Below are 13763 nucleotides of genomic sequence, written 5' to 3' on the forward strand. Positions count from 1 at the left end.
CCAGTTTCCAGTGTGCTTATGAGTCGACGGTCAAATGCCATCTCAGCAAAGCTAACCCGAGCAGTCCATCACTTCAACCAGAATCGCGCCGTCACACCATCTTGCGCTCTCAGTAGGCCTACGCTCACGTCGACAACATCAGGCCACTGAGAGTTGTGCCAGAAAATCGTTGCTCCGCAATTGGAACAAAATTCTCGAACAGCACTAGACGAGCTCTCGAAAGCTTGCATGGTTCCCATGCCGTACGTAAGGGATTCACCATTGGGGCTGAAGATGTTTGCTTTTGACACAAACGCCCATGCTTGAACTGGAGAGCCTAGGCCGAGTCTACAAGATCTACACGCGCAAGTGCCTGCAAGCCATTTGTCGCTGTCGCGGATCCACCACTTCTCGTCCTGTGGATTTTGGGATGAATGGGTGCGGTAAGGTGCAATAAGATCTGGCCACGGAGATGATCAAAGTCTCGAGTCGTTGTCAGGCCGAGTCAAGAAGAACTTTGCGCCGTCGCAAAGGCAGGCTGCGTCTAGCTTTGTAAATTCCTCCTTCAGGCTCTTTTTGGTGGGCTTGGAGACAAGATGCGGGCCATTCGTGCCTGTAAGATACGCATTGTTCTGTGGAGGGTGTTCGGCGACCGACGTTCGAGAGCCTCTCAGACAAAGAGACAAGCCGCCATCAAGCGTCTCATGGACGTATCGATCTTCTACGATTGTCTCTAGTGCCTCGAAAACTTGCTCACTGTGGATTCTGTCGAGAACACCTGATTGGACCCTCCAGCTATTACTGTATTCGAACAAATGGCTGCCACAGGTACTGCAGAAATACCTCGTCAGGCCCTCGTCTACCACAAAGGATTTCAGGTAGTCAACACTGGCGGGATGGCCCTGTATGGCAAGCGCCGAATGAAAGAGCCCACCGAGATTGTAGCGGCACACACTTTGATGACAGAGAGAAGAATCGATCGGGATCGGGCCTTCGAGCCGCACAGCACATCTGGCCTTGCCACACAAGCAAGTAGCTTCCGCCTCAGTCATTGTTGTACTCGAGTATTTGCTGCTTTGTGTCTGTAGACCGCCTCGAGAAGATCGGCATCAAAGACCATAGATCGTGGTGCTGTTCATCGTTTTACGTCGAAAATTGCGTCTTGACATTGGTAACAACTTGGTGATTAATGCTCTCGATAGTATATACAATACTAGTATTTGACTCGTTTTGAGTGCCTAAAAGTTGCTGACGTTATGATACTGTCAGCTGGTAGAACTTCCCCCTTACTACCTTGATTGGATGCACGAACCTGGTTGGCTCGCTCCAGGCTCTTTGTTCACAAGCACAAGTCGCTCCTGCAAGCGAAGCCTCCACGAGTATGTCCGTGGCAGTTGTGTCGCCGCCACTAGCAGTCGGCCCCACTTTTCAACCTTCTGCTGCCACTTTACATAAACCTTTCTTCCCTCCCTTATCACACACGAAAGTTCCTTTACATTCGCGTTATAAGCAACAAGAACACGCAAAGCACACAAGTCCAACTCAAGTCCTCGCTCAAACAAAGATACTATTCAAACAATCAGTATGGGACCATGCGGATGCTCCTGCGGTGACAACTGCGTACGTAAACACTCCGAAAACTTCAGGAAGTGTTGACTGACAAACTTCGCAGGGTTGCCCAGCTGGAAAATGCACCTGCAAATAAGCAAAGCACAATGAAATTGACCGAACTAAATGGCTAGACACGATCAAACATAAAACACAATGAAGCACATGGGGACACATTTGTGTCAAAACGTTCATCGATAAATTCTGTTCTATCCTATCCAATTTGTCTTCTGGCAGACTCCACAGTCAGCGGTGGTTGCAACAAGGACGTGGTGCAGTAAACTTGAGTATATGCTAGTGGAGGCATGAAACATGGATTCATACATTCGGAGCTGATTTGGTTCCAGTCACGAAGCCATTCCAGCTGATAACACAGAAATCCAAGTATATCTTCTCTACACGGTTTTTGTGCATTTGCCTTTGAAGTGCTCGTTGACAGTCCCATGTCTTCACCTGCTGATCGCATGGTGAGGGGCAGTCACATGCTGATCACCCTTATCGATAAAGGCTCGGAATTGTCTCTAACGAGCCTAGCTTCTTGACGCGTTGACTGGCTCCGCTTGCGAAGAGACGCGTAGTCTTCCAGCTCTCCTTCCGACCATCTGTGCTGCTCATCGCGTATTGAATACATGCTGACCAGATGTGTGGTGACAGCACACCTCACTCAACAAGGCTCCGCTCTAGCTGCTGTGTCGCTGAACACAGAATGGTTGTTATTCTCTCCACGAGACATTCACATGGCATTTACGTGGTTAGTCGCTGGAGCTGGTGAAGCAGATTGACCCAAGCAGGCGAATGGTGGCAGATAGGCCATCGTCAACTAGTGTGGCAACGCAATACCATTACTCTGATCCAAGAGGCCTTTGAATTTCGATCGATTCCAGATATGGTCCTGCAACGATTTTTGATGTGTGGGAGCATCAGAATCACAAAGTAATAAAGTATTAGATCCTCTGTTGGGCCTTTCAAAGTCCAGCTGCGACCTGTATACGCCGGATCGTGACGCTTGCAGACGTCCGACGTCTTAGTGTGTCGCTGCATATTCCTGCACTATGTAGCACACTATGAGTCTTATCCGTCATGTTTGATGACAATGCTGGCACAAGTGACACAAGAGGACACAAACGAGCAAATATGTTGGTAAGTACAAGTTGGAAGCCGCATGGACATATCAAAAGCATCTGAGCGCCATGAATGTGAAATTTTCATGCTACACGCCTAGTACCTTTTTGCGAGATTCAATTTTAGAGGACGTACCGCTTACACCTTCTTCGACTATCATCCGCTACAAATCCTGCAAGATTGTTGTTGATATGGAGCCAAGCGTTCTGATGTTACAGACGTTTCGTCTACTTGATCTTCCTGAAGAAATCCAGGAAAACGTTCTTATCAGATACTATGAAGATGCGTCGCTACACGTGCGATTCGGACAAGCTGATCAACACGGCTGGTCTAAACCTCAACTCTACGGCACGCCAAGCCTCGGGATAGAGATGACAAACCACGATATTCGAAGGATAGCTCTGGACGTTCGAGACCGATATATGCCTCGATCATTGACGGTAAACTATTCAGGAGATCGCCCAACAGAATTTTTCGACAACCTTCTCAGGCATCACGATCTCACCTGGCTTCGACAACACATTGACAACGTGAATTTCCCCAGCTTGAAACCTGGCAGTGTGATCACATCCTGGCCAAGATTGGTATCAATCTGGAAGAATGTGCGATTGTTCCATTTCACACGCACTATCGATCTGTCGCGCATGCCGATAGTTCCACCATATCTGCTAGCACAACCCACATTCATAAGACAGTCGGTTGTGGAAACGGCTCGGGGACAGTTCGACTTTATGTTGTTCCAGCTGATGGAACCTTTGAACCTGATCGGCCTCGTACACGCTCTGGACGAAGATGGTCGAGCAGATGCTACTATAGATGTGAACTGTACATCATTCGAGTTCAGGAAGGGGTTTACTGAGACAAAGTTGATCGATAGAGGATATGCCTATCTTCTGCTGAAAGCCAGGATCAAAGTCACGAAGGACGGCTATAAGGTCAAGGAACGGGTATGTGAGTTGGGAAGCATGACGGCTCGTTGGGCTGTTGAAACAGGAATTGTCGAGGTCGAAGATGCGGCGAAGAACACGAACGTGGAATTGAATGAGAGAATTGACTAAGTATTGAGTGAAAAAATAATGTTGTGCTGTGCCAAACAAGTGGCGAGAGTTTGCTAAAGTGATGGATATTTGGGCCAGTCCCCTAACAAAAAGTTCACACCTGCTCTTACACCTCTAAGTACCAGAAAGTTCTCGCAGATCCGGGTCACCACTACCAATCTCATTTCGAGCGATCACAGATTATTTCTCGACATCCCAACCTTCTGGCATCTCGCCCAGGTGAGAAGTCCCAGGTAATGCGTCCTGCTCCTCTAACTTCTGCGAAGATGAAGCACCGAAGTCGCAAACAGCAACCCTTCCGCCTCCTTGATCTGCCTGCGGAGCTACAGCTGAAGGTGTATGAGAAATATCTCGAGGATGTAAAATTCCGTGTTCACGAAACAACAAAAAATCCCAACGGATCTAGAGTTGAAAGAGTACCGGGGTTGAATATTGAGCTCGCTAGCCGCCAAGTATGTGCTGACGTCCGACAAATGCGCAGAGAATGCACGAATCAAACCCTCATCATGGACGAAAGATCGATCAACCACTGAGTCGGGACACTAGTCGCCAATCCCAAATACCACTGGGTAAGAGATCATATCAGCCAGCTGGAAGTGCAGACCTTCGGTACAACATTTGACAACAAATCTCCAGGAATGCTCGCCTGTCCTAGTCTAGAACCTCTGATACACGCCTGCCCCTTTCTCAGAGAAATCAACCTTCACATCACAGTCAATTCGCCCCCGAACTTTCTCAATTCACGAACCCCCTTGTGTTACTCACACGAAATTCGTGCACAGTTTACCAAGTTCATGCATGAAGTCGACGCTCCGCGCTACGAAGACACAGCGGTGAGTCTGCAGAACCTCGCAAACGTCTTGACATCACGTCATACCGATAGTCGTGTGCAAATATTCGTGACGGTGAAGTACGCTCATAACAAGGACGAGGAGTCAGTGTTGACCAAGGTAGGTCCCTGCCCCCAATAAAAGCAGCACCTGGCCAATCGACTGTGATCAAAAACACTGACATGTCAATAGTTCACACACCACATCATCAGCACCAACGAGATAAAGCTGAAGTTCAAAGAGGCCTCTTGCGCTTCTGGCCATGGGAGGTGGAGCGAGGGCATGATCAATCCACTGATCGAGCTCAGTTGATCCGATCGCACGTTGTGTACCACACGGTCAACTACCTCTACACCCATCGCTACGACAGAGTCCTCTGACATGCATACACCGCATTGTCCCGACACTGACCGTACTGCGCATGAGAAAAACAGAAAGATCGGCAGGACCATGCCATGATCCAATTGGACGATATTGGAGACCTCGGGTGGACACCTCGTCGATTGATTATGCCAGGATGCTGGAGTGGAATGCATTATTATGATGACTTTGTGAATCCGTTTCTGTATGTCGCTGCCACTACGCTGACAGGAATCACACGCCAAACGCAACCGAAAATTCAGTCTTCAACGACGTCGCTGCATGTTTGCATGTCTCTCTATCTTTACTCTGACGAGGACCTTAGTTTTTCATCAGACCGAACATTGTATGCGAAGGAATGGTGCGTTCGACAAAAGATGTTCCCGTACTACAGAAGCTCTAAGATCTCAACGACTAATTAGATTCGCTCAACGCAATGTCTCTGAGAACGGCGAGATCGTTGCAAGATAATTAAATCGCCCATGACGACTTTCATGAATGTACACCAACATGATTTTGGATCAACCACTTCAGCTTAACACGTATGCCCTCTCATCCACGTAACCGTTCTCCCTTTGGATCGAACAATGGTTCAGCAGCAACGGTAGCCTTGATCCTCTGTCCGAAATATTCAAGTTCCATAGCATCACCCACAGCGAACTTGCTTGGCAGCCATGCGTAGGCTAGTGGTCTGCCGATACTGTAGCCGAAAGCTGCACTCGTGACGTATCCGACAGCCTTGCCTTCGTGGAAGACAGGCTCTTTTCCAAGGACTACCGACTTCCCGTCATCGATAGTCAGACAAGTCAGTCGTCTGGCCACATTGTCATTGTTGCGGCCATCGAGTGCTGCTTGACCTATATAGTCCTTCTTGCCAGCTTTGACGGCAAATCCGAGACCTGACTCGTAAGGATCATGCTCAGAAGTCATGTCTGTACCCCAAGCTCGATATCCCTTCTCAAGTCGAAGTGCATTGAAAGCCACACGGCCAGCCGCGATGATGCCGTGCTTCTGACCAGCCTTCCAGAGGGCGTCCCAGAGTCGCTGGCCATACTCGGCGCTGGTATAGATTTCCCAGCCTAGCTCGCCGACGTATGATAGACGCATGGCTGTGACTGGAACGCCCGATATGCTCGCTCTCTTGCAGCGGAAGTAGCCCATGCCTTTTGGAGAGAAGTTGTCTTGGCTTATCGATGTAATTACATCGCGTGCTCGTGGCCCCCACAGGCCTACGCAGCATGTGCCGCCTGTAATGTCGCGTACGTGAACCCAGGAAGCTGGAGTCTTCTGCATCTGCTTTCGTGCTTCACGTTTGAGGTATACTAGATCGATGGGTCCGTTGCAACCGACTTGAAACAGCTCTTCAGTGAGTCTGGCAACTGTGATATCGCTTCGTACGCCTCCATCCTCATTGAGCATCAATGTGTATGTGACTGGACCGGTCTTTGGACCTGGCAGCTTCGAGACATCACCACTGCAAAGCCTTTGCAGCAAGTCAACCGCACCTGGACCAGACACTTCAAGTCGCCTCAGTGGCGTCATGTCGTACATGGCGACAGCAGTCCGTGTCTTCCATGCCTCTGCAGCTGCGATAGGTGAGTAGAATCGGCTCGACCATGCATCTCGTTCAACTGGCTGCCACTCTGCTGGCAGGTCTTTGACCAGATCTGCATTTGCTTCAAACCAATATGGACGTTCCCAAGCGCCGGCCTCGAGGAAGTATGCTCCAAGCTCTTTGTGTCGCTGATAGAAAGGACTTACACGTAGATTGCGTGGGGATTCTTTAGGTTGTAGAGGGTGAATAATGTCGTATACCTCGACGAAGTTTTGTGACGCAGTCTCCATCACGTATTCTGGAGTAAGTTGAACCTCCTCAAAGCGCGATAATTCACAATCAGCCAGGTCAACGTCGGAATGTCCCGTGGTCAGGACTTGAGCGACAGCTCGTGCTACACCGGCAGAGTGTGTCACCCAGACTGCCTCGGCCACCCAGAAACCATCGAGGGTAGGATGTTGGCCAACAAGTGACCCACCATCAGGAGTGAAAGAGAAAATTCCATTGAAACCGTCAGCAATTTCAGTCTGTTGGAGGGCAGGTAGGAATTCTTTAGACAGGGTCCAAGCCGGTTCAAAGTCCTCCCGTGTGAACTCAAGACGTGATGGCATCATCTTCTCATGGACCTCTTCCGGAGTCCTGCCTAGAGAGGCAGCGACGACTGGCAGAGGTTTGTGGCCATAGTACCCAATACCGATCTGGTCTCCGTGTTCACGGTAGTAGAGATCCTGGTCCTGATAACGCAGAATTGGTAGGCTGGCTCCATTCGGTTGAGCGTTGCGTTCAGCACGGCCAGGAATGCTCGTCGTTTTTACGTATTGATGCGCCAGAGGCAGCAATGGAACGGGTAAGCCCACCATAGCACCAATCTCGACGCCCCAGAAGCCAGCACAAGAAACCACAATATCGGCAGGTATGAAGCCGTTGTCGGTCTTGACGCCTGTGACGTGACCGTCAGCCTTCTCAATCCCTGTAACGGCTGTCTTGTCAACGTATTTGACGCCAGCATTACGTGAGCGTTCGATCAATAATTGTGTCGCCCGCGCAGCCAGTGCCAATCCGTCACTTGGTATGTGTATGCCGCCAAGTACCAAGTCCTTGTTCAATTCTGGATGAAGCTTCAAGCATTCTTCGGCACTTATCAGATGTGATTCAATGCCCCAAGAAGAGGCCCAGCCATGCTTGCGCTTCAGTTCTTCGAGACGCGCTTGAGTAGTCGCTACTTCTAGACCGCCGACCTGGTTGAAACAGCTCTGGCCGTCCTTTTCTAACGACAACATTTTCTCGACAGTATATGTGGCGAACTTAGCCATGGTCTTGGAAGGATTCGTCTGATACACTAATCCTGGTGCATGTGAGGTAGATCCACCTGGCATTGATAGAGGACCTTGCTCCACAACGGTAACATCTTTCCAGCCGCGCGAGGCTAGCTCGTCGGCCAGATTGGTGCCTACAATGCCAGCACCTATGATGACCACACGCCGTGAGTTCGATTCTGGGAGAGCTGCATGACCGTTGACTGTCGTGCTTTCCACGACAGTGCCGTTGGCTGTGCCGTTGACATGGGACGCGACAGCAGCAGGCTCCTCTTTGGGCTCACGCTTTTCTAGCAGCGAGGTGATTTTCGATAGTTGTGCCTCAATACTGTGTAGACGGTCGTCTTGAGCGTTGGGCTGTGGCGCGAAGACCTTCTTCAGTGGTGCTGTAATGCTGTCTGCAATGCCATTGCTTGCAGCACCATTCGTGACTGTGCCGTTGGTCGTGCTGCCATTTGTCTCGCCATTAGGTTGCATCTTGGCCGCAACCTTGTGATTATATCTGATCTTACTAGTGGTAGTCTGACCACTTGTTGGATATCTCGAACCAACCCTTATCTGCGCTCATGAGGACCATATACCATCTCATATACGAGCAGATCCTGATCATTAAGAAGGACCGCACCACCAAGTCAACCTCCAGGATCGTGTCTCGCAATACAGCATACCAGATAGGTGCTCCATAAAAGCCGTGGCAAAATCATAGCACCTCAATATGCATAACCAGAACTCTTACCCGTTCCTGTCTGTGGTCAGCCATGTCGAGGAATCTAAAACCCCTTTCGTACTAGTGCCAAAATCTGAGTTAACAAGGAACGGCTGTTGTGCTGTGTTCGGGTGGACAAGCTGCAAGATAAAAAGGTGGGGAAGGTAAAGGCCGGTATGTCTCTAGAACATCGTCAACTTTGACCAAAACGGGTTTACTTGATTATGGTCCATCGTGACTGATTCGAAGCTTGATCGCGGTGACTGCTCGAGGTGTCTGGTACGCTTCTCAGCAATATTCATATCGAGAGACGATGATTTATTAGCTATCTGCTGCATGTTTAGCTCGTGTAAATGCCAAGAGTTTTGCACAACCGTATATTCTAGCAGCTCTTGGCAGATTATTGTATAGCAAGCTCTCGAATATCACGCTGGAGAGGAACATGTCAAGTGCCTGTGATCACCTTCGTAGCAGTGTGACTACGTGTCTCCGACTCGAACAACCGCTGATACCGTCATGCAAGTTTGACTCTTCAATATTCCCAAGTAGTTTCTGTTTAGTAGCCAGTAAGACATCTAGATTCAAGTCTACACAAGCAGAGCGAAATGATGGCGAACACCAACATTTTGCAAAGGTACCGTGGTTCAGGGGGAGATAAGTACCTCAAGATTCGACAGAGGACAGCTGGCATTAAGTCTATGTCAAAAGTATCCAAGCATGCAATGTCAGATGCAATCCCTGCGCCATGAAACTCCTTAGCAACACCCCTTAATAATGACTTGATGTTCTACAACAAAATCACCAGACTAAACCTTCCTGGTTCATCTGACAGGCGAGGCCCGAGCAGAAATCGAAGTCCTTCTTGCTCACGCCTGCTGTTGTTGGCAGCACTTGACGAGCAGGCCATATCTCTTGCTTTGCCTTCTGTTCACGCTCGTAGTGTGCAACTACCGCGTCTCGAACATTTTTCTGGAAGAATAGAGGACCCTTTTCCATGCGAGGGTGCATCTCTCCGTTGACGAATATACCTGCATTGATGTTCTTTTGTGCCTGCTCGCATAGATATTTGTCCTCCGTCATGATTCGCTTGTACATTTGGTTGATCTTGTCGAAATCCTCCTCACTTGCATTCTTGTTTCGGAAAACTTCATAACGCATAGACGAACGGCCAGGTGCATACGGCACGAATCTCTGGATGAAAAAGAAGTTGGGACTATATTGTTGTTAGCAAAATTCAGCTTTTCTGGGGTTTGACACTCACGAGACATTCATAGAGGCGTTTGGAAAGAAGTATGTAGGGCAGACGGTGAGGCCGCTACTTCGCTGTTCAGCAGTAGTGGCCGTATCGTGAACAATATACGAGTCTTTCGTAGTGACCTTGTATGATTGAAGGTCCGCTAGGGCAACTATGTCGGGGTGTGAAGTTGGGCAGTGATAGCATTCGTTATAGTTGTCAGATAAGATCTTCCAGTTCCAGTCTCCATCCATATTCCAGGAGTGGTCGTATACGTAATCGTCAAAGTTGAACTGCTGTAATCTAGGCTGCGTGTCGACATTATCGAAGTCGTCCTCCCAGCTTACTTCTGGCTTCTCCTTGGCGTCCAAATTGACCCAAATAAAGCCGTTGTGGTCGATATGAACGTGTATCGGTAGAAGACCATTCTTGTCTTTATCGAAACCCTGTAGCTCTTGATATCCGGGTGCTTTTGCCAGCTTGCCATTCAGCCCATATGACCAACCGTGATACTTGCAAGAGAATATTCGTGATGTACCCTGGTCTTCTGTCACCACTGGGAAGGCTCGGTGCCTGCAGATGTTGTGGAATCCATTGATGTTGCCATCACGATCGCAGCACAGCACAAATTGAAACCCAGCAACATCATACTTCAGCCATTCGCCTGGCTGACTGAGTCTGACTTTGTGAGTGACGAACATCCATCTTCTTGAGAATATGGCACGCTTCTCAAGCTCATACATCTCCTTCGACGTATACCAGTTTGCGGGTAGAGCCCGGACCGGGGACTTCTCCTCTGCCACAGGCTCGGCAGCCCCGAAGCCGAAATAGTTCAAAATTGCTGGAGCCATTTTGTATAAGATTAGACACTGTTGTAGTTTAGGCACAGCTTGGTGTTGAATTGATTTTGCAGAAGCAACGGTCTACCTCCTTTTTTAATGGTAATGCTCGAGCACTTCGTTGTTGCTTTTGCATATCGTCTTCGTTTTGCCATCACACGTATCGCCCTGTATATTGTATGGTTCGATAAGGGTCTATACACCCCCATGGGGTTAACATGTCCATGCGCTAGTCGATTGGTGTCGGGCTGATAAGCCTTCCAGACGAGGGTAGAAAGATTTGGTCCAATAACGTAATCTTACCGCTATGCTAGCCGACTGACGGAGATCCACATACCTGATAAGGTTGTACTTTCCACCATTGCAATGATAATGATGCATGCAAGCCGTTTGACTTTGGGCAGAGGTGGTTCATGTAGTTTTCCCGTCGACACAAGAATGGCATTCTGCAACACGATGACAATCGAGAATCTCATGCCGTGCTCCGCCAGAAGTGAATCAGCATAAATTGTCAATGCGTGCCGACGGCATATGACGCCAAGTGCGGAGTTGTTTACGTCCAGAGCCAGTCTCGATCATTGCTGTGGGAGACTGATTCAAAGGTCGCTTCATCAATAACAACGTCGAGGAGGCGCAGTTGGTGCAACTCGTTAGGTTTTGTGAGATTCAAACCCACGATGTTGTCTGGAATGTGCACTGCGAAGGGCGGGGCGTGTGCAACGGATTGCCACTGTTTTGTCCACGAACGCACAAAGTGGACCGTTCAGGAGCGCAGTACGTGAAACAGACGATTCTGCAACCGAGTGACCGCACTGCAATGTCTGAGTATACTGGTATCCTCCGCGGTATATGTTGCTGTGGACGTTTCGAGGTGTAGATCAACATAGTCGCTTTGCACCTTTGCAACACAGTGTTGTCGCTCAAGGACCCGCCAGGGTTTTGGTCCAAAATTGACTATGTTCTCAGGTGCGATGGGCGAGAGCAGTCGTGTAGGAGAGTTCTGCTGTATCTAGCAGCATCAGGCTACTTGCGTGTTCTGGTCACAAATCGGTTCAGTCCTCGGAAGGTGAGACCTGGTGGGCTCAGTCGAAGTGAGGCTTAATCCGGGCAGGTTCAAAATAGCAAGTGTATCAACGACGTACTTGTGGTGTTGCAAGTCACATCTACTGCTTGAGGCCCGTACTCGACTGGCGAAGAAATTTTGCTTAAGGACATATTTCGATTGTGACCATGGGACCATGTTGCTTAGGATTCGTGGTAAAGAGATGTCGCTTAGGATAGATTGCCTCTGTGACATCCACGAATATTGTTATCGAAACGTAGTCGTTCAATCAAGCGAAGAAAGGTTTGAATGATAGTGCAATTGTAGAATTGATTTATTGTTTTCTCATGCTTCACGAGTCAAGATGACTCTATAGCGGTTGACTGGTAGTATTCGTTAGCTAGTGTGTTGAGCGAACGCAACTTTGTGCTTACTCTAGGGGTTTTGTATTGAAAGTGCAGCCGCATTATGAAGATGTTCAACGAACGTGGCGTCATCTGCCACGATGGCCTCTTCAGCGAACAATGCCTCCAGCAGGATTCATGGTCAGACAAGCGCCAGCCAGCGTATGTCCAAGTAGAGACATAAGCGATGCATCCATTGCAGTGAGCTTACACGAGCTTACCAGCAGCAGAGATAACAGACGATAAATGGACCTGTTTGAATCGTGGCTCCTCTGTCTGCGACCAGTAGATAAGGTAGAAAGTGCAAAGTGAGCCGGATTCTCGTTCCTTATATGTACGACGCGCTCGGAATCAGAAACACGGTGGTAGTTATACATATATATGGCTGGTCGCAGATACGCGCACAACCGAATGTCAGGTAACGAATTGCAGTGGTAAGACTTGCAACTTCGCGTCGGGATAATGGTTCCTAATGTGATCTAGCTCCGTGATTTTCTACACGAATAGAAAAGTTGTGACCGAGCCACACACCGAACATGCGATAGACCTGCAGGGCGGTGGTATTTTGATTGTGAACATCGTCTGACCTTCTTTGTTCGATCACAGGCATCATATATAGGCTGGATCAAGTATAGCTCGTGCTTAGAGGTCATCATCTTGAACACATGAGTAGGCATTACTTCGAATGGACACTTGCTATCGTTGGATAAGGAGGGCGCGACGATGTTCACGGTTGATGTGAATACCGTCTTGGACCTGGTAGAATAGTACGCATAGCTTCCGGATGACTGGAAGAGAATCGAACAATTATGTAGAATCACAATGAAGCGTGAATGAAACAACGACAGGCACAATGCATTCCGCAAGACTTACCATGAACTCCAATCAGAAAATCACTTCATGGACAGTACTCTCGTCGTGTCTTTTGACAGCTACTTCCAAGACGACTCGAACTACTTGTTTTCCCGGACGTGCACATTGAATATTCAATCTCTTCGCAGAAAAATAGCAATAAACCAGCCAAGACAAGCCATAGCTCATCAACACTATGCTTGGAACGATCAGGAGTCGGTGGCACGACTGAGGTCTGTAGGAAGACGAGATAGTCACGCTGCATAAGTGATAGCAATAGATCCTGAGGAGATTCAACTTTCACATATAGATCCATCATCTCGTTCCACTGCTGAGTAACGTCCAGATTTACACTGCCACAACTATTGAAACAGTAAGCAGTATATGCGTGGTCATATACCTTGACAGCTGCAAGAAAATTCTAAGATAGACAGTCGATGTGCCCGTGACAAGAGAGCCCTGAAGGCAGATAGACTGCATGGCGGATCAGAGACGTCCATCATGACATCCCTTAATTTGGGACCTACAGAGATGGTGGCGCAGTCAGCACGGCTGAAATAAACTGCGCGCTTAACACGCATGACCATCGAGGATACAGGGACTTCTTGCAGCGAGACTGATAGTCAGCATACAGAGATCGTTCGAATTGAACGCGCTGATTCATGAATGCTGCCATCGTATTGCTGAAGAGCGAAGTCTATCCACATAGTAGCTTTGTATTCCTGGCAGCTCGAGCTTCGAGCCAGGCAGGTCAGACGAGAGGCTTGGCATAATGTCCCTCTGCAATTCTCCATGTCAAATAGCTAAAGAGAAACTTCACAAGCAAAGTACCCCACGATGATCGATATCCAAGAGCGC

At 48.7% G+C, this 13763-nt stretch overlaps 4 protein-coding genes across 4 annotated transcripts; 2 read left to right on the top strand and 2 right to left on the bottom strand.

The window, feature by feature from the left end:
- Positions 1 to 2777: 2777 nt before the first annotated feature.
- LTR64_001678 (uncharacterized protein) lies at positions 2778 to 3767 on the top strand (the record flags this gene model as incomplete). Its single annotated transcript, XM_064896057.1, has 1 exon — positions 2778 to 3767. One exon carries the CDS (start codon positions 2778 to 2780, stop codon positions 3765 to 3767), a length of 990 nt encoding a protein of 329 aa, XP_064758744.1.
- A 266-nt stretch (positions 3768 to 4033) lies between these two features.
- LTR64_001679 (uncharacterized protein) lies at positions 4034 to 4909 on the top strand (the record flags this gene model as incomplete). Its single annotated transcript, XM_064896058.1, has 3 exons — positions 4034 to 4219; positions 4550 to 4717; positions 4790 to 4909. The coding sequence occupies 3 exons, from the start codon at positions 4034 to 4036 to the stop codon at positions 4907 to 4909; spliced, it is 474 nt and encodes a 157-aa protein (XP_064758745.1).
- Positions 4910 to 5509: 600 nt separating this feature from the next.
- On the bottom strand, positions 5510 to 8305 carry LTR64_001680 (uncharacterized protein; the record flags this gene model as incomplete). Its single annotated transcript, XM_064896059.1, has 1 exon — positions 5510 to 8305. One exon carries the CDS (start codon positions 8303 to 8305, stop codon positions 5510 to 5512), a length of 2796 nt encoding a protein of 931 aa, XP_064758746.1.
- Positions 8306 to 9332: 1027 nt separating this feature from the next.
- LTR64_001681 (uncharacterized protein) lies at positions 9333 to 10619 on the bottom strand (the record flags this gene model as incomplete). Its single annotated transcript, XM_064896060.1, has 2 exons — positions 9333 to 9747; positions 9796 to 10619. The coding sequence occupies 2 exons, from the start codon at positions 10617 to 10619 to the stop codon at positions 9333 to 9335; spliced, it is 1239 nt and encodes a 412-aa protein (XP_064758747.1).
- Positions 10620 to 13763: the final 3144 nt, after the last annotated feature.

This window comes from Lithohypha guttulata, assembly GCF_036872675.1.
Source record: "Lithohypha guttulata strain CCFEE 5908 chromosome Unknown scaffold_1, whole genome shotgun sequence".
Lineage (NCBI taxonomy): Eukaryota > Fungi > Ascomycota > Eurotiomycetes > Chaetothyriales > Trichomeriaceae > Lithohypha > Lithohypha guttulata.